At 45.2% G+C, this 17912-nt stretch overlaps 3 protein-coding genes across 6 annotated transcripts in view; all 3 read right to left on the bottom strand.

The window, feature by feature from the left end:
* kcnh1a (potassium voltage-gated channel, subfamily H (eag-related), member 1a) overlaps positions 1-2665 on the bottom strand; it is a 62023-nt gene extending 59358 nt beyond the window's left edge. The window contains exon 1 of one of the 2 annotated variants that reach the window (XM_018740083.2): positions 2307-2665. In XM_018740083.2, the coding sequence (XP_018595599.2) occupies positions 2307-2379 (73 nt within the window). In that variant the 5' untranslated portion in view covers positions 2380-2665. The remainder of the gene's footprint in view (positions 1-2306) is intronic. The other variant, XM_018740084.2, reaches the window with a different exon arrangement.
* Positions 2666-4922: 2257 nt separating this feature from the next.
* On the bottom strand, positions 4923-5982 carry mrpl57 (mitochondrial ribosomal protein L57). Its single transcript, XM_018740097.2, has 2 exons — positions 5850-5982; positions 4923-5619 (listed from the first exon to the last, which is right to left on the bottom strand). Exon 2 carries the CDS (start codon positions 5519-5521, stop codon positions 5207-5209), a length of 315 nt encoding a protein of 104 aa, XP_018595613.1. The 5' UTR covers positions 5522-5619; positions 5850-5982; the 3' UTR covers positions 4923-5206.
* A 1071-nt stretch (positions 5983-7053) lies between these two features.
* The window catches only part of mark1 (MAP/microtubule affinity-regulating kinase 1), a 54531-nt gene continuing 43672 nt past the window's right edge, over positions 7054-17912 (bottom strand). For 2 of the 3 annotated variants that reach the window (XM_029251484.1, XM_029251486.1), the window contains exons 12-18: positions 17526-17679; positions 16773-16954; positions 16275-16378; positions 15718-15882; positions 15370-15627; positions 10599-10643; positions 7054-9144 (exon numbers count right to left, since the gene is read on the bottom strand). In XM_029251484.1, the coding sequence (XP_029107317.1) occupies positions 8796-9144; positions 10599-10643; positions 15370-15627; positions 15718-15882; positions 16275-16378; positions 16773-16954; positions 17526-17679 (1257 nt within the window). In that variant the 3' untranslated portion in view covers positions 7054-8795. The remainder of the gene's footprint in view (positions 9145-10598; positions 10644-15369; positions 15628-15717; positions 15883-16274; positions 16379-16772; positions 16955-17525; positions 17680-17912) is intronic. The other variant, XM_029251485.1, reaches the window with a different exon arrangement.

The following is a 17912-nucleotide window of genomic DNA, read 5'->3' on the forward strand; positions in this document are numbered from 1 at the left end:
ATGCCAACATTTGTTATTTTACAGTGGTTAAGCATCTTGCAAACTAACAGATAAAGAATATTGCAGGTCCCATCGTATACAGTTGGTACCTTTTAACATTTAACTTTGAACGGTTACTTTTACTGAAAGCTTCACTTTTTACTACAGTAAGCCGCTCTGGAAAGAGGCAGTAGAAATGTTGCGGGTATAAATGGTGATATCAACTCCAGACTTGCTATGAAAACCTTCAGAAAACACTTTGCAAATTAACAAAGTAATTGGTATAGAACATTAACCAAGTAACTGCAGTGGAGGGGGAATGTAGAAAAAAAAAATAGAAATGTTAGAATATTGTGTGTACCTGTCTGCCTATGTGATAATGTCCAAACTGAAAAGTTAAGAAGAAAAATGGTTAAGGCAATAAGCAACGCTGCACAAAACAACTGCTCATCAGTTTTAACGTACGCCGATTTGGAATTGCCCTCTGGTCAGTAGAAAATTTCAATATACGATATAACTTCACAGCAGCCTGTAAAAGACCAAGCGCAGAAACATCCACCTCCCTTGTGTATTCTGAGTAATTGATAAATTATGACCTTGGAACAAACGAATTAATTCGGGCTTCTCCCGACGCCTGTGTAGGCGCTGAGCAATTAGCTGATACACAAGATGAAGAGCACAGCGGTGCCTACGTTTGGGATGAGAAGAAAATACTTTAATGCGGACCTCTTACTCATCAAACAATGTTTGGAAGTCTGAAATTAATGTTCATGTGTACAGGGAACTGATAACAAAGAGCATGTAAAATGTGTTTACTAAAAGGGCCTTTCTGGATGTACTTTATCATGACCGATATTAAGAGTGATGTAAAGGGCATGAATAAAAAGAGCACCAGCAAAAAAAAAATAAATAAAAACAAAACGAAATGTCTGAAACACATCTAAAATGCATTAGTGAACTGATGTTATAGAGGCACTTCGAAAAATAAATTTAAAACGTTGCCTTTGCCCATTAAAAATTCCTGCAATACTTTGCAGTGCAGAACAAAAAAAAAAAAAAGTTTAATGGTATGTTGCTTAAATGCAAAACACTAAGGGAAGCTTTTAAAAAGTTTTCTATAGAACTAGTAGTGGTGAATAAAACAATAGCAGGTTATATACGCAGCAATTGTAAAGGGCCAGAATTCTTAGGATCTGTTATATTTCTATTGATTCATGTATAACTTTTCTCCAAAGCACCGAAACACATTAATCTACTTACAATTATTTGCCTATTTAAAGAGCAGGGTAACTGTTTTTATTTAGGGTAAGTACCTTGCTCAAGGGTACTACAGCAGGAGGTGCATTCTGAGTCCAGAGGCAACACCTCCAACCACTATTCTACCTTCTGCAGGGTATTTTGTGCAAAATAAGTAATTATAACCATCATTCAAAGTGACTACATTGACACAAATTATGATATCAATATTAATATCCACTGCATTAATAACAACACTGCAGTGTCTCATTGTCATTCCTTTGAAAGTCACTCTTAATTGACCTGCCTTCCAATATTGCAACAATCAGGTATGGTAATTACATTACCAACAGGTAAGAGGGCAGTAATACACCTGCTGGGGGGGGGGGGCACTGATTGGTCCTTTTCCTACAGGTTATCAATAGGTAATAGGTGAATGATACAAAATGTAAACGAGCTATCAAGTAATTCCACAGGAAAACAGTGTAACAAGTAAAACCACGAGAGAAAGATTTTTCTAAACTCCTTTGAAATGTTACAAATGTGACAGCTGATTTCTATTATCAGACTAATAATACCGTAAATTACACCGCCACTGGTTCTTCGGAGCTGTTGTTTTTAGTTGTTTTTTTCTTTTATTACAATACGATTGATCAAGCAATATGATTTGACAATTTAAAGCTATTTTTCATACATCTGCAAGTTCTGCGCGGCACGGCAGCATCAAAGCGGTACCGGTTTGTACGCGTGAAACGAAGAAGAAGCCCGTGCGTGAATTTACACCAGGAGACCAGAGTAAGTTGTGGTCACGCACCTGTACTGCGCAAGTCGTGCCTTTATTTATTTGGTCGCATAACTTTTGTCTCGCGAAAACACGCGTAAAAAAAAAAATCATGATTTGCCGCATATTAAAAGCTCTCCGTCGAACCTGTTCCGGATATCTGGCCACGAGTCTGTTTCATTATTGATTGTGTTTCTCCCACACCTCGTCTCTGCGCATCCTCGCGCTCTCGCTCCCCGCAGCTCCCCCACCGAGCCCCAGAGCCCCCTGGCCAAAGTTTCCCGCCGTCATCACCGCGCTCATCCCTCACCGTTCGAGCGCCTCACGATGTTCTCCAGGAAAGTGTTCTGTGGGGCCACCAGTCCCCTCCGCCCGCCCGCCATGCCCTCTCCTCTCCTCTCCTTCGCAGTACTCCGCAGGTGCGCTCGGTTCAAGGTGCGAAGATGCCGCAGCTGCGCGCGGCTCCCCCTCTCCTCTGCTCCCGGTGCGACTGGTCCTGATGCGGCTGCTCCTCCGTCTTCATGGTCAACGCTGGAACTGAGATTAGGCTGAGCGATCTGCTCACGGCGTCTCACACGATGCTCCCCCTGTTGAGAGCGAAGTGCAGCGACGGAGCCCCTGGACTCCTCTCACATCGCCCTCCGCCCGGGTACCGATCGGCGCTCGAGTCCACGCCTCTGACAATTCCGCAGCGTTTTAGCGGCATCTAGTGGCGGGGAGGGGAACTGCACCTCAAGTGCAGAGTGCAGCGGCCGAGGCGCACATCCACGTAATTATTTCCCCTGCATTTCTGATAAAACTATCGACCTGATCTCTCCAGCCACAATCTAAGGCAGGGTTTCAAAGTCATCTGAAAGCCGCATTCATTAGTGGGACGAGAGCAGTCGTGACACAGGAGAGAGCCGCCTTAGATAAATCGATATTCCTTCAGGAAAGGGGAGGTCGAAGGCAAATGGGCAGCATAAAGTCAATGCAGGGGTAACCACAATGCTTAAGGTCACACCAGGGCAAACACTGATATCTTTTGTCAGTTATGGTATACTTAAGGGAGCATCTATGTCACGGAGTGCATACAAATATATACTTTAATTTATAAAGTAACTGTTCCTCGGGACAGGAAACCACGTTTGTCCATTTTTCCAAAAACACAGATGGTGGCGATAACAATTTCACACTTACTAGTCACACAATAACAGAGTCTAATTGAAGCGGAAAGCAAAGCCGCTGAGCCACAGCTGACATTAGCAGGGATCAAAGAGATCTCTGCAGCCCCTCAGCATGCTGCAGCATTTCATGTGTTTCGCCCTCCGTTGAAATGTCAAAACAATGCTGTTTTACGGAAGTGAGCGCGCGCAACACAGGGATGGTATCGGAATCAAAAGGCCATTGAAGTGCTGCCGTTTTCTAGTCAGCCTTGTTTGTGAACCACCACAGGTATTGATTTAGAAACCAATTAGCTGCACAGTCCTGTTCATACAGGACATAAACCTCAATTTTCCTCAATAATTTTTTAAATTCCAGTAACACAACTTGCAAAAAAATTAACTCCTTTGTATTACTGTAACAGAGTAATAGTTTGCTGTGGCCTGACTTCTATACATACCCATCTGTATGAGGGTCAGCGTAAATCACTGAAACCCACACGAATTTAAGGTCACAATGTGGGTTTAAGGGGACTTATCCTACCACCTCCCCACCAGCTGACTTTCTGTAGATCTAAAAATGTGCAAGAAATGTGGAGTAAAATTAAAATGAGTAAAAGAGTAATTTATAACCGTAATACTGTATATGCAAGAGATTCAAGATAAGAGTCAAGTACTTTCTGTTCAGCAAAACTCCAGTCTCTTCCCTTCCATTGGCTTCCTATAGCTACCTGTATCAAGTTCAAAACTCTGGTTACAACCTGCAAAACGGCCCTAGGACCAGAAACTTGCAGCACTTGGTCTTTCCTTACACCACAGAAAGAGTGTTGCATTCCTCCCCCCCCTCTGACTAGTTTGTCCCACTCACCAGGGGGCCCATTATCAAATGTCTGTAGGTTCTTGGTTTTGGCTCCGCTGTGGTGAAATGAACTCATCTTCTCTAGAACTTGTATTTCCAATTTGAATCCCTGCTTATCTCCACTAGGTGAACTAAGTGTCCTATCAGCATCTATTCAACAAGATGTGCTTTGATAAGGTTCTAAAGGTATTTCCCCAGTGAATTTACTTAAAACGCTTGCTTCCTTTGCTAATCGTGTCTGCAAAAATAAAATAAAATGTAAAATGCAAGGCTTCTGCTAAAAAAAAAAAAAAAAAAAAAAAAAAAGTGAGACAACGTCTACCAGCGTGTTAAATTAATCCGTTTTTTGTCGCCATCTGGTGGATACTTTGAGAAGACAGTTTGGGGCACTAAATCACACACACACACATCTTCAGAACCGCTTGTCCCTTACGGGGTCACGGGGAACCGGAGCCTACCCGGCAACACAGGGCGTAAGGCCGGAGGGGGAAGGGGACACACCCAGGACGGGACGCCAGTCCGTCACAAGGCACCCCAAACGGGACTCGAACCCCAGACCCACCGGAGAGTAGGACTGCGGTCCAACCCACTGCGCCACCGCACCCCCCACACATACAATAATACACGAACGTTTCGTTTTGTATGCAGCACACAACAATAAACTTCACCGTTTGTCGAAACTAAGGAGTGAAGCAGAGTAAACAGAGGTGGATGGAGGAAACCAGCAACATGAAGAGGATCCACCGTTAACGCCATGGCTCCTACTCAGAAAGTGCGCGTCTGTGTGCACGTGACGAGGCTAAGCGCCGTCATTAGTGACAAAGATTACTTAAATATTTAAGTGTTGTCGAAGTAGAAAAGGCGGTGACTCAGAGAAATCAGACCACTGCGACAAAGATTTCAGACTAATAAGCTTTTCCGGGTTTATTTTACGGGGGGGGGGGAAAAAAAAACCACACACAGATATCCGTCCACCTGAACATAACAGGGATGCGGTTCACGCTCAAAAAGAATCCGCTTTCCAGGCAGTTTGCTTCGATTAAGTCTTAAGTTAAGGTGAGTTAGGGAAAACAAACACGTGTGAAAAGTCGGGAGCGGCTCACGGCTGTATTTGCATATGATGGGTAATCGGACGTTTCCAGAACCCCTGCGTGCGAGACACTGACTGGAGGGCCGGTCGCCCGACCACTCGTTCGCTCGCTCTCTCGCTCACTGGCTGGACCAGTTCTTGGTGGTGTTCAGGTGCGCCAGGTGCTCCGCGATGAACCTGTGCTCGGGCATTTTGCTCGCCTTCGACTCCTTCAGCTGCAGCCAGTTGCGCAGGCGCCGCTCGGCCGCGTGGCCGCGCTCTTGCTCCGCGCTCATGAACGGCCGACTCAGCCAGTACTCGTTCTCGGCCTCGAGCTCGAGGCGCGCGACCACGTTGCGCTTCATCTGCCACGTGACGTGGCGCGGGCGCCGGTACTTCCCGATCCACTGCTTGCCCGGAATGCCCTTCCGGAAGAGCGCCAGCGTGAGGAACATCCCCGCAGGCGCGGCGCAGCGCTGCGCTCGGCGACTCACTCACGCGGCCGCCTCTGTCGGTGGGTTACGCCCAAAGAAGGTGACACGAATTCTCCTGCCTGCAATTCAAACGCAAAGTTCAAAGAGGTCACAACAGCACTGCAGTGCAGTGCAGTGAGTGATGCGAGCTCATAGTATCATACTAGTACTGCTGGTTTCCAGATGTCATATCTTAAACCGCGAAACCTCTCCTGTCTTCTGTAGCTACTTGGTTTGACAGCTGTGCCTAATAATGCTACGTGACGATGACATGGATGGAACTGAAATTAATGTCAACATCGCAAATTACCTTTTATATTCCAGAGAACTGAGCAAATGCAGCCGTTGTTGCTGTGCTTTCCAGTGAAAACCGGTCACACTCACTCCCACACTTTCCCACAATTCCACTCTATGGCCTCCAGGTTCTACTTCCGGTAAATGTGACCTACGGCAAGCAAGACGGACCAAACTGAGCGCGGGTAGGAAAAGCGCCATTTTAATTTAATAGCAAGTGTCACCTCACCTGCTTATTTTTTAAGTTATTTCAGCATGACAAACAGGAGGCTGCTCAAGCTACTATTAAGCCATATTTATGCTATACCTATAATTTTTACAGAATCTTACCCAAACTGAAGGACATGTGTATTATGAAACTTTTTGATAGTGGATGTAGGCTTAATTGAAGAATGTTGAAGGTGGCCAGGGTTCTTTTGGGACTTATAAATTCATTTTAATTTAGTGTCACATCAGTGAAATGTATTACACTGTGATGGACAGGTGTCCCGTCCAGGGTGTAGCCTGCCCAATGCACAATACGATGGTGCTAGATCCACACCGCAGCCTGCCATGGGACAGGCAGTTATTGATCGTGGATGAATCATAAAGTGTGACACTGTTCTTAATTTATTACAACTTTTATCTGATTCACAGAACCTAATCTCTGAATAAATGGAGGGCCGCTTCTTTTATTGATTGAGACTTAATGGTAAAAGTGACTTTGGAGTTACGATCAAATACGGTTACAGAGACGTCTGGTCCCAGTCGTGTTTAAAAGATCGTAAGTCACTGTACAGACTATGTATTTTGGAATTCTGGGAAAACATATTCCTTTATATACTCTAAAGACAAACCAAACATTTACATTCATTTAGCTGACACTTTTCTCCAAAGCAAATTAGAATGTTAAGGTTACAATTATCACAAGCTTACAATTATTTACCCATTTATAGAGCTGGGTAATTTTAGGATAAGTACCTTGCTCAGGGGTAGTACAGCTGGAGGTGGGGATCAAACCTGCAACCTTTGGATCCAAAAGCAGCACCTCTAACCACTATGGTGCCAGCTCTCCCGGGCCTAATCCACATAATACCTGAAGTCCAAACGCCGTGTTGTGCTGATTTCAGTATGTATAAGGAAACAATATGAATGAAAGAGACCAAAGATGACTTGATGTTAGTCCCCCCCCACCACCAAAAAAAGAAAACAAAGACATCACACACTTGGTTTGACACTCCTTCAAGTTTTAATAATGTGCACCAGTGAGACTGAATCGAGATGAGTGGCATCAAATGTCCTCATATGAACACCGGGGTAATTGGGGGATGGGGGTCGGGGGGGCAGAAAGGGAATAATGTCCTCACTGTGTCCCTCTTCCGCTTCCGTCGTGTCGCTGTCAGCTAAGGCAACAGAATGAATGTCCGCTCCGGAGCAGCGCCTTCGCAGGGAGGAACTTACATCACACGTCACGATACAGCACAGTCCTCCACCGCCGACCCAAAATGCTCCTCTTCATGATGGTTCTCAAGATCATCACAGCTTCTTTTTTTGAATATCTTAAATCCTCTTTCTAAATCAGAAAACAAATGTGAACCATTTTCCTATTGTTTAACAGTTAATATGTGGGATTTGGGACCATACGCAAGTATTACAGTATTTAATCATGAAATGCCATTGCACAGTTAACCCGATGTTTAATTAAAAGGTGAAAATGTACCATAAAACTAGTTGCTTTACATACTTTAATCATAAACTAATTGCAAAGGGGATAAACCTAAACAAAATCAAAAAAATCCTATTTTTAGTCTTTTACAGATGAATGCCTCAAAATTACAAAGCAGCACATTACAGGCATAATGTGACAGAATAAATACAATAAGTTTGCTAAAAAAAAAAAAAATATCCAGCACAAACAAGCAAAAAATTGCAACAAGTAACTGTACAATCACTGGAAGGCAAATTCAAGAGCTACTCTAATAAAAACTCATGGATGAAGTCCTACACAACTGTCTGACTTAAATTTCCCAAAGCAATTTTAACACACGCGATCCACAGATAATTGTGCAACTGCATTAAGACCATCACGTCACAATATCCTTTGTACTGGTTGGTGGAGAAAAACGGAGAAGAATGCCAAAATTTCAATTGCAAAGCTCCAAGGATGACCGATGGGATGCTACTTTCAGTTTTTTATTTTTCTCCTTTAAACAAAGGATGAAATGTGGAGATGGTGAAATACAACACAGGTAAGAAGGATCAGGCCAGGTGTATCAAAGCATATGACTCCAATAACTACTGTATTTGTTATCCAACATTTCTCCAATATTGAAATAATACCTTCTTTTAAGCATCAAAAGTCATTTCAAAATCTTTATTCTCAGTTTTTATCAATTAAAAAAAAATTCACAGAGTGGATTTCTATCATTTTAACAGGTGTCAATATCAGGAAAAAACTTCAAACTCAAAAGCGATGGCTTCAGACACTAGACATACACTTTCTGTACACAAGTCAACTATACAATACCTGTAGATGTTACGCTAAAAGATTCTCATATTGTACAACTCTTATGAACATACAGTACAACTCAGCAGTATGTTCTACGCTTTTACCTGTACAAGTGGAAAAAGAGCTGTCCTTCCTGCCTCCCACTGGGCTTCTCCCGCAGACAGAACGGAACTTTAAAAGTAATTTATAAGAAATGTTAAACCTTATTGCAGTGAGGGTTAACTTTTCATCACCTGCGCTACAGTGGGGGTGAAGAAGTGTGTGGAGGTGCCATGGTGGGATGGGGAATCGTGGACAGCGATGACTTTTCCTGCTTTTGTTTCCTTCGTTGGGCAAACAGCAGTCTCTAATAGCGGTACCCTGTACATTCGATGCAAAGGCTGTACCTGGAGGTCAACCCTGATGTCTGCTGAAGCACGGGCGGGAGGGGTGTGGGGTGTCTCCTGTCTCGAGGTGTCCCTCCACAGGTCAGCCTCAAAGCTTGAGCTCGTTGGCGATCTTGGAGGCGATGTTCTTGAAGGCGATGGAGGTGCCCGATATCCGCTTGAAGCGCACGCCGTTGAGCGAGAGGCGCGGCAGCTTGCACACCTCCATCTCCCACTGGACCAGGTTCTCTGCGTGGGCGTGGCCGTCGCCGTGAACGCAGAAGAGCAGGAAGCGCTCGCGCTGCTCGTAGTCGCAGTTGTTGGCGTCCAGCACCTTGCGGATCTCGCGCATCATGTCGTTGGGGTCCATGGAGCTGGTCGTCTTCATGCTCCACGTGAAGCGCAGCGAGCGGGGCTTCGAATCCCGGCCCTCCTCCTTCGACTCCCCGGAGGCACTCCTGAGAACGGGGGGTAACGGGACACAGGTGAGAGCCATCCCATGGGGCCACCTCTTACACGTACATCCTTGAGAGACAGTCATGGGCTATGGGCGCTTGATGACCGCGATGAGGGAATTGCTGGTAGTCTGCAGCCCATCCCAAGCTCTACTCCACACAGTACAGGAAAACATACAACAAATGTCACGCATCACAAACTGCACAGGGTTTCAAAGCCGCAATAATGAACACAAAGAGGTACCAACATAACGGAGTGTTATGTTCCTCCCAGCGCACACTACAGCAGTAACTGTGGAAAGTAATAAGCGGCATTCAAAGCTTCAAATAAATGACAAAATTTAAAAAAATAAAAGCCGTCTGGAAGACATGCATGTTGCGCGATGTTATAAAGGAACGAAAATATGATTCAAACCAAGCAAAGACCATAAGCGCATGGGTAATCCATGAGGACTGAAATAGATCTGAGGTTCGACATGTTCCATTATTCTACAAGCGGAGACATGACACCAGTTCACCCAAACCCAGTAAATGCACAAATCAAAGTCATGAAGTGCTTTTTAATAGTGTCTTTAAATAACTTCAAAAAGCCACTGCTGCTTCCCGCAATGAGAAAAAAGAAAACGTAATAAAAATATACTGTATACATATCTCTAAGTTCTACGGCTTAACGTGTCCAGAGTATTGGAGCTCCGCGTGTGTGAAATGAAGCCCTGATTATTCACTCTATTTTCTTCTTCCGCTTGCTAATGAAAATGGGGCAGCGCCAAGATGTAAGCCTTCCACAAGAAACATAAACACAAGTTCACTTTTACATCCCATCAGCATGGGTCATACTACCATTCACACATGCAACGCGGAGAGAGCGGCACACCAACACACAGGCGTACAAAGAGGGTCTCTGAAACACACCCGGGTCCCAACATCAACATAAGTCAATGGAGCAGTAGGCAGCTGTTTATGACGTATGTGTAATTCCATTGACACGCACTGCTGATGCTAGAATTAATACGTTCACACGCTCCTAAAATTCTGCAATCCCACAATCCCTTGGTGTGAAGGTGCCAGTTGCTAGTGTGGGTGCAGTGTGCACGCTGCATGGGAGGGCTCTCTAATACTCCACAGTCCCTGTTCAAGCATGGAAACCCCCCAGGTAAATCCGATCAGTCTAGTTGAAGTGCAGTGAAAGACCGCAGTTTGGTCGGCTGCAAACTGAAACCAGGCGGACGTTCTCGGTCCTCGTCTGGAGGCCTTTGACTTGTGTTTCCCCGTTACGATCAACACATGAGAGTGGAGCTCAAGCGTCCAGCCCAGCACTGCGTCTGCGATGCCCCCGCTTCCCAAGCCCGTTGTGGAGCTTCATCCCGGCGAGTCATCGGCCTGGAGAGGGGGGCCGTGCGGACGTGGGATGTGAAACGATGGGACAGCGGGTTGAGTGTCAGGGCGTGGCCTCTCACCTGACGGAGTCTGTCCGGCCACTGGCCTCGCCTTCGCTCGGAACCCTCGGAGACAATCAGAGCACACAGCGTCAGTGTCAACGCAGCGCACGGCACACGTCTGGGTTTGCGGTCGCGTTGCCATAGCAACGCACAGAGTACACACCTACTGCCACGCCTACATGTGCTTGCACATGCATATGGGACGTCTACTAGCACACGCGCGCGCACACACACACGATGTCAAATCTTTATAGGAGCTCCTTTGACTCCTCAAAGAAATGTGAAAACATGAGTATGTTTTTTTTTTTTTAAAAAAAAAAAAAAAGCTTCTGCATTTTTTTTTTTTTTTTAAGATTACGAACTTTAAAGCCTTTTTCTGGGGCTGTGGGGGTGTACAATGTCTTTTTCAGGATTTTATTACACACTTGGGGACATTTTCTTCATAAAAATGTGCCCTTAGGGAACAGGATAACAAACACACACACACACACCATACTTGCAATGCTTCAGGGAAAAACTTGAGAGCTCAGGCAAAACCCATCAAGTTTCCGAGCGGACTTCTAATCCGGACGACCACAACTACTGGAAGCACCAACATGCTCATCTAATCACAGGAACTATGATCGCCACCAAACACCAGACAGGATATCAACACCAGGGTAAAGCACCACATGGATCTACACAACTACAGGCATGTAGGATGACTACTGCACATTTAAAAAGGCAACTCATGTACAAGGCACAGAAATAACATTAAAATTGCATCTTTTTTACCATGTTCATCCCATATTACCATGCTAACAAAGTACATCCCACACAGATCACAATAGCTTCGCATAAACGCAATAAGGGTGACAGAAACAATACTCATGTGACATGTGACACACACAAAATCCAAAGAGACAAGATAACAGTAACAGTAGAAGTCAGAGCAATAATCTGCTGTTGCCATGGAGAAAAAACTAGGATACACAATGAAGGTCATGCCAGGTGACAACACATGCTGTACCACTACTGACAGCTCACACACACTGCGTATGCCAGCGAGCTCCTATCGCACCCAAACTCCCTTTGGAGAGCACAGCAGACATTTGTCCTTGTTTTTGTAATGCTGAAGCACCGAAAAAAACAAAAATGTCTGGCACCTGAGTTTAGTCCCCCCCACCGCTGAACTTAGGACAGTAGTGTTCCCCTGCATAACAAGAGCTTATATTAGAGGAACTCCCATGATCAGGAGAAACGCCTCCCGAGAACAGAAATTTCCATTCAAGATGCAAGCTTTGGTGACATCAGGAACCCCGCAAGACAAGCAGATCCCCACGATGCACAACTTCTCCTGCCCTTCTCATTTGTTTTGTAGAAATTCTGTCACCCTGAGTCAGTGTTAAACCATTATCTATACTGTATATCATAATAACGAGACCTAACACAAAAAGTTTTACAGAAATTGCTGGAAGAAGCTGAAAATGCAAAAAGGCAAAGGAAAGCCTTACCTATCAGTTTAAAACTGGAAGTGATGAAACATATGTCATATATGTATTTCAATTATGTTGAAAGGAAATATCACAGCTAAAAACTACAGTGATACTTTAGAAATAGCTCAGGAGTGAGCAGTTACAAGCATTAAAAGTAATTCATGAAGTTATGAGTACAGCAATATTAAGTATTATGAGAATGTTGTTTTTAGGAAGGCACTAGTAATCTGTATTGTATATATCTTTTTTAAAAACAATTTCGCAAATTACAACTCTAAAGCAGTTTACAATAAATACCAACATTTAAAAACTTACAATAAAAGCACATAATAAATGAAAATAATAAAATTATTTTTAAAAATGCAACAATTTAACAACAGGATGAAACTAAGAGGAAAAACAGAAAAAAGAAGATTACTGGGAAGGGGGAAAAGGGATACAAAAAAAATTATGTTTATCCAGAATAGTTTTGATATTTTGGACTTTGCTTTGAATTAAACTTTGTATGTGTTGAATAGGTGGAAATTTTGTACGTTTCATCGAAAAACGCGTGAACTATTTATGGCTCAGGATGGCATTTCATCCTTTAAAAGTTTGTTTTATGACAATTCACCTTACGAACAGATTTTCGGGAACAAATTATGTGTACTACGCGAGGGAGGCCTTCACTGGGTCCGAAGTGGAATTTTTAAGTTTATGATCTGTTTTACGGCTGCAAAATGCATTTTTGACATGGTTTGAGTAGTAATGGTGTGCAAGTTAGACTGTACAGAAGCACTTCAGGGTAAGTACACTAGCTCCTCAACTTACAAACACAATTCAGAAGTCTAACTCCAAAACCACAATCAGCAAAAGACACTGCTTGGTTTAGTCACAGCTTTGGTTCTGTAAAAACATCGATAACCACTTGTCCAGTGCAGAATCAGAGCGCACAAGGTAGGGTACACCATGGGCAGGACATCCATTGTTTAGGACGTCCAAGTATAAGACATCTTTGTCTTTTCCATCATCACCAAACTACGTTAAAATTAAAACTTGTCGAAAACGGGTGAAAATAAAAATACACCACACCTCTTCAAAATCCCAGGGAAATTTTAGGAACTACGATGACAGAACATGCTACTGAGACCAATAAACTGGAAAATGTTTGCATCTTTGCAAATGTGTAACACAAATTTTTATAACAGGAAGGGCCAGCATACCTTGATCAAGGACACTGCACCAAGAGTGCCGAGTTGGGCTGGAACTACCAACCTAAGGTGACAAGGTCCATGTCCTTTACTGCTAAAGTACCAGCTGCTACACATATGACACAATAAAACAAGTGCAGCTGAGATGAGGGTGGCCATACGCAGGACTGAGCAAATTATGGATTTTAATTATTATTAAATTTATTTATTTATTATACTTTAAGTTATTTATTATTAAAATACTTTATTACACTTTTAATACTTTTAAAATATTATTAAAATACTTTGTGGCGACATTAGCAATCTTAACTACTCTCATATTAGTGACTTGGACCTTATTCATATACTGCTGAACTAATGCATATTAAAAGCCCTATGGGAAAAAAGGGTTAAAAACTCTTGTGAGGACATTTTCACATATATAAGAGAAGTAATCGATTACATATTTTTGGGTAGCCGGAAAGCAATGATTACTGACGCATAAGCCAAGTTATAGCTCATTATGAGGCCAAACCATATATTTTTTCTGTACTAGAAGGCCGCATGCGTGTAATAACAAGAAAACAGACAGCACTGAAAGAGCGGACCTGCAGTTTCAATTTTCACTCACCGTGAAATGGAAATCAAAGCAATGAAGTCGCAAAATTTAGTACCTCATATTATACTGCGTCGTAAATCTTCATTAGAGGCTTTCCAAAAAGTGTGCTATTCTTTGGAAACACAATCCTCTATTCAGTATTTCCCATGTATGTATCGGAGCATTTATTGCAATGACAACTTATTAAAACAATTCATTTAAAGGATCCTTTGTAAGGGTACGGCAGTAGTGCATCTAGCAGGAGTTGAACCTGCGACCCTGTGGCGTATTAAAACCGCTGCTCCGCACAACTGCGCCTGCAGAGGTCACAGGCACTACGCAGAGCACACAATGACACACTACCAGAACAGGACAGGACTAAAGAAAGACAAAGCAGGCTGGAGGCACAGCATTTTCCACACGGTCTGGAGGAGCTTTTGGGGCGTGTGGTGTCTCTTTCAGGTATCGTGCATACCGGGGAAAGAGTGCGTGGCTCTGAACAGTGCAGGTGGTGCTGTCAAGTCCAGGGGCGGAGGCACAGTTAGTCAGACGTAACCTCAGGGAGGGGGTATTTAAAGAGGGTGGGCACACAGAGGTGTGGGGCAACCCACTGGGGTGGTGAGAGTGGGGTTGGGGAGGGGTGTGGGACGCAAAAAGAAGAGCGTTCTGCAGCCCTACCTCCTGGACGACCTGAAAGACAGAGTTCTACAATGGGAAAAAAATAATATCTGTAAGGCATCTGTGGGGGACGGAGTGATTTCATCAACACAACATTCACCACTCTGGGTCTGCTCTGACACGCTGTGGTGCAAAAAGTGGAATGTTCCAGCTCATCCCAGCACGCTTGGCGGCGGCTCCTCGGCGAAGTGCTACCGCACCGGGACAGTCCTTACTGCAGTTTCCCATGAGTACTGACAAACCTCCGCACTGAACGAAATTTCACAGTCATTACGCATGCCCCGAGGTTTCGCTTAATCGAGGAAATGTTTATCGACACACTTGATTTAAAAATATATTGACCCGCCTTATAACCAAGAGCAGGAAATGGTGGATACAAACATAAAACTCGGAAACTATTGACAGACAACCAAATAAGGAAGCTGATAGCCGTCTGGACTGGCGCTCGACTTGGGCAGACTGCTGTTCCGCACGAGCTCATTTTACAGCCACTCCTGAGTCAGCACGGCTCAGTCAAGGGCGATGCTGAGTCAGCAGCATTTTGCCAGTCAGCCTGATAGCCTGAGAAGCTGCAGGTTCGACAGGTTCACGCAGCAGCCTCCATGGCCAACGCAAGTGGAACAAAAGGCAAAAGTCTTCCAAATGATTAAAATCGTTACAGGTCTCGTGACCCTTTCGGTATAGTCCACGTCAGATCAACAGTGATCTCTGCACATTGGAGCTGTATGACCTACGTCAATAAGCCCTGTAAGTGACACCTCGCCTCGCTGGCTTTCCAGACAAGTAACAGCTAAAACATAAATAAGGACAGGAAAGAGGTGGAGCCACAGGGGGGTGGGGCACTGGGGCAAGGCGGGCACAGCGCTGACCTGCGGACAAACTTGGAGGTGATTTTGCTGATGATGCCGGTGGAGGTACCGCGGCGGGCCTGGGCCAGCGCAGCTGTGTCGTGCGACAAAGTGGGTGAGGCAGGAGGTCCATTGTAAGTGGCGCTGCGCCGGTCCCGCAGCTGGGCGCCATGGAAGGTGCTGCGGCTAGAGCTGCCCCGAGGAAAGCGGGTCCGGTCAGGCGTAGCGCTGCTGATGCTGTGGGCCGAAGGGGAGGCAGCCGGGGCACGGGGGGCAGAGCTGGGGGAAACGGACATATCTGCAGTTAGAACTGGGCAATGCTTCTGCGTTAAGACCTTGGGCTTTGCTAGGCTTGAAACCCACACCCACCTGGGCCTAAACTCGCTGTTGTCCTCGATGGGCGGCAGTGTGGCTTTACCGGGGTGGCCTGACGCAGACATGGACTTGACATGGCGGGGCCGAGTGGAGGGCATGGCGGTAGCCACCCCAGCAGAGGAGGGGGTGCTGCTGGCACATGCGGACATCTCCGTCAGACTTGGCAGGAAAGAGGCGACAAAGGAAAAAAACATGATCAACCCAAACTGAGTCAGTACTGAGAAACTGAAAACAGTACCAACTTCTGAGAAAAGAATACAAGGAACATGTTCACTGGATCTCAAATAAACCATTTTTATAATTTTCCCCTTGATAAAAGAAATATATTCTCATTGTCACCTTCAGCAGGATGTGGAGAACTAGGTTACATGACCACATAACTCTGATCTCCAAAAGAACACTTTGGATAAACACCCTTACGAAACTAAAACACGCACTCGTCTCCCATTGGCTGGCTGACTGGCACCCCACACTCCCACTGGCTGACAACTTGGGCAGTCCTCTCGTCCATTGGCTGACCACCCTGTAGTGCACCTCTGGACTGTGCTCACCTGCTCTCCTTGCCGTTGGGAATGGGAGCGTAGCGGTCAGTGCTGGAGCGCTCGCACACATAGGTGTTCCTGCGGGTCATTGCCCCTCCCGAGAGAGAGTTGGCCTACGGTCCGTGAGAGACGAGATTTGAGGGGACGTGGGGTCAGGAGCGAGCTACATCTACCTCTGAACTGGAGTACAGGACTGAAGAACCTGAATTAGTCCTCCATTAGCTCAACTGTAATAAACTGATGTCAAAACAAATCATTTATGCCCTTTTTCTGCATCAGGCAGCCGAAGACCAACAGGCCAAAAGATTCCAATGAGTACAGTGGCAGAAGAGAGCTGAAAACATGTCAGAAGGGCTCAGAGTGATTTATGAGGGAAACACCACAAAACTGCAGTGGCTGAGCGATCAGAGAGCTCCTCAGGAAAGAGAAACAGTACAATGGGGCACCTGTCCTTGTTCTACAGTGTCACATGACCTTGCGTCCCCATTTTATCCCCCGGCCCCTCACCCCTGCCGCCGTGGAGGACTTCTTCCGGTCGGGAAGCGCCCCCGGGGAGGTAGGCATCTCGCCCTTGGAGCTGGAGGTGCCCAGCTTGCGGGAGCTGTCCCAGTCTTCCTTCTGATCACCCTCCACACTGTTGGCCTGAGGCCGTTTGGCATGGGAGACCACTGGGGGAATGGTGGGCCCAACTGTAGGGGGAGATAGTCTGTTATTATCCACATGGAAAAAGATCCCAGCACCCCCTGCTGGTAAAACTCCCCACTCCCCAATCCTGAGTCTGAAATTTCATTTTAGACCCTCCTCAACTACTTATTATGGGTAATTTCCCCACTGCAACAGCTTGGAAACTAGAGAACCACTCATTACTGTAACTCTTTAACCTTATGATGAAAGTAAGTGATCAGACTGGTCCCTGCAATTCCACCAGAAGGATATCTAGACCGAAGTCCTGAACAACACAAGACATGTTGCCTAAAATCAAGACCAATCTGGAGTGCCAGGGATACAAATTAATTTATCAATCAGGCAAAAAAAAAAAAAAAAAAACAGAAACTCATGCCATTTTCTAAAATTTAAACCCGCAGAAAATAATACACTGATGCAGTTTGCATGAGCCACAGATCTCCCCAGTTATGGTTTTCCCACAAGCCAACCAAGAAGTCATCCGACCAGCAGGGGGAGCCCAAAGCTTTCCCAGGCACCACTCTCAAACACAGGAATCCTGCCACGTTACTTTACATGGCTGAGCGCCATCCCCACCGTGATCACTGAAGCGACGCTGCTTCTGGTTGGCCGATATGCTGCGCTGAACCTTGGAGTGGGCGGGGGACTGCGTGGAGCTGTTGTTGAGGTCGCTGCTTGGTCGTGACCTTTGACACAGGTTGCTGCTGGACAGGGACTCGCTGCCTTCAAACTGGTCGCCGGAGAAGAAAATAAAATGAAATGCGAGTTTGACCAGGGACAGTCAAAATAATCCGTTTTATACAACAATATCAACATTAACTTTTAAACGAAAAATCTCAGAAGGCACGGGAAGGTAAACAAAGACCTGTATTCCAGCTGTCTGGTGATGTCTATGTTGGCCCAACCTCCATTGCAATTCTGGATAATCTGTACCCCTGAAGGCAGACTCTCAGTATAAGCGAC

This window comes from Scleropages formosus, chromosome 4 (genome assembly GCF_900964775.1).
Source record: "Scleropages formosus chromosome 4, fSclFor1.1, whole genome shotgun sequence".
Taxonomy (NCBI): Eukaryota; Metazoa; Chordata; class Actinopteri; order Osteoglossiformes; family Osteoglossidae; genus Scleropages; species Scleropages formosus.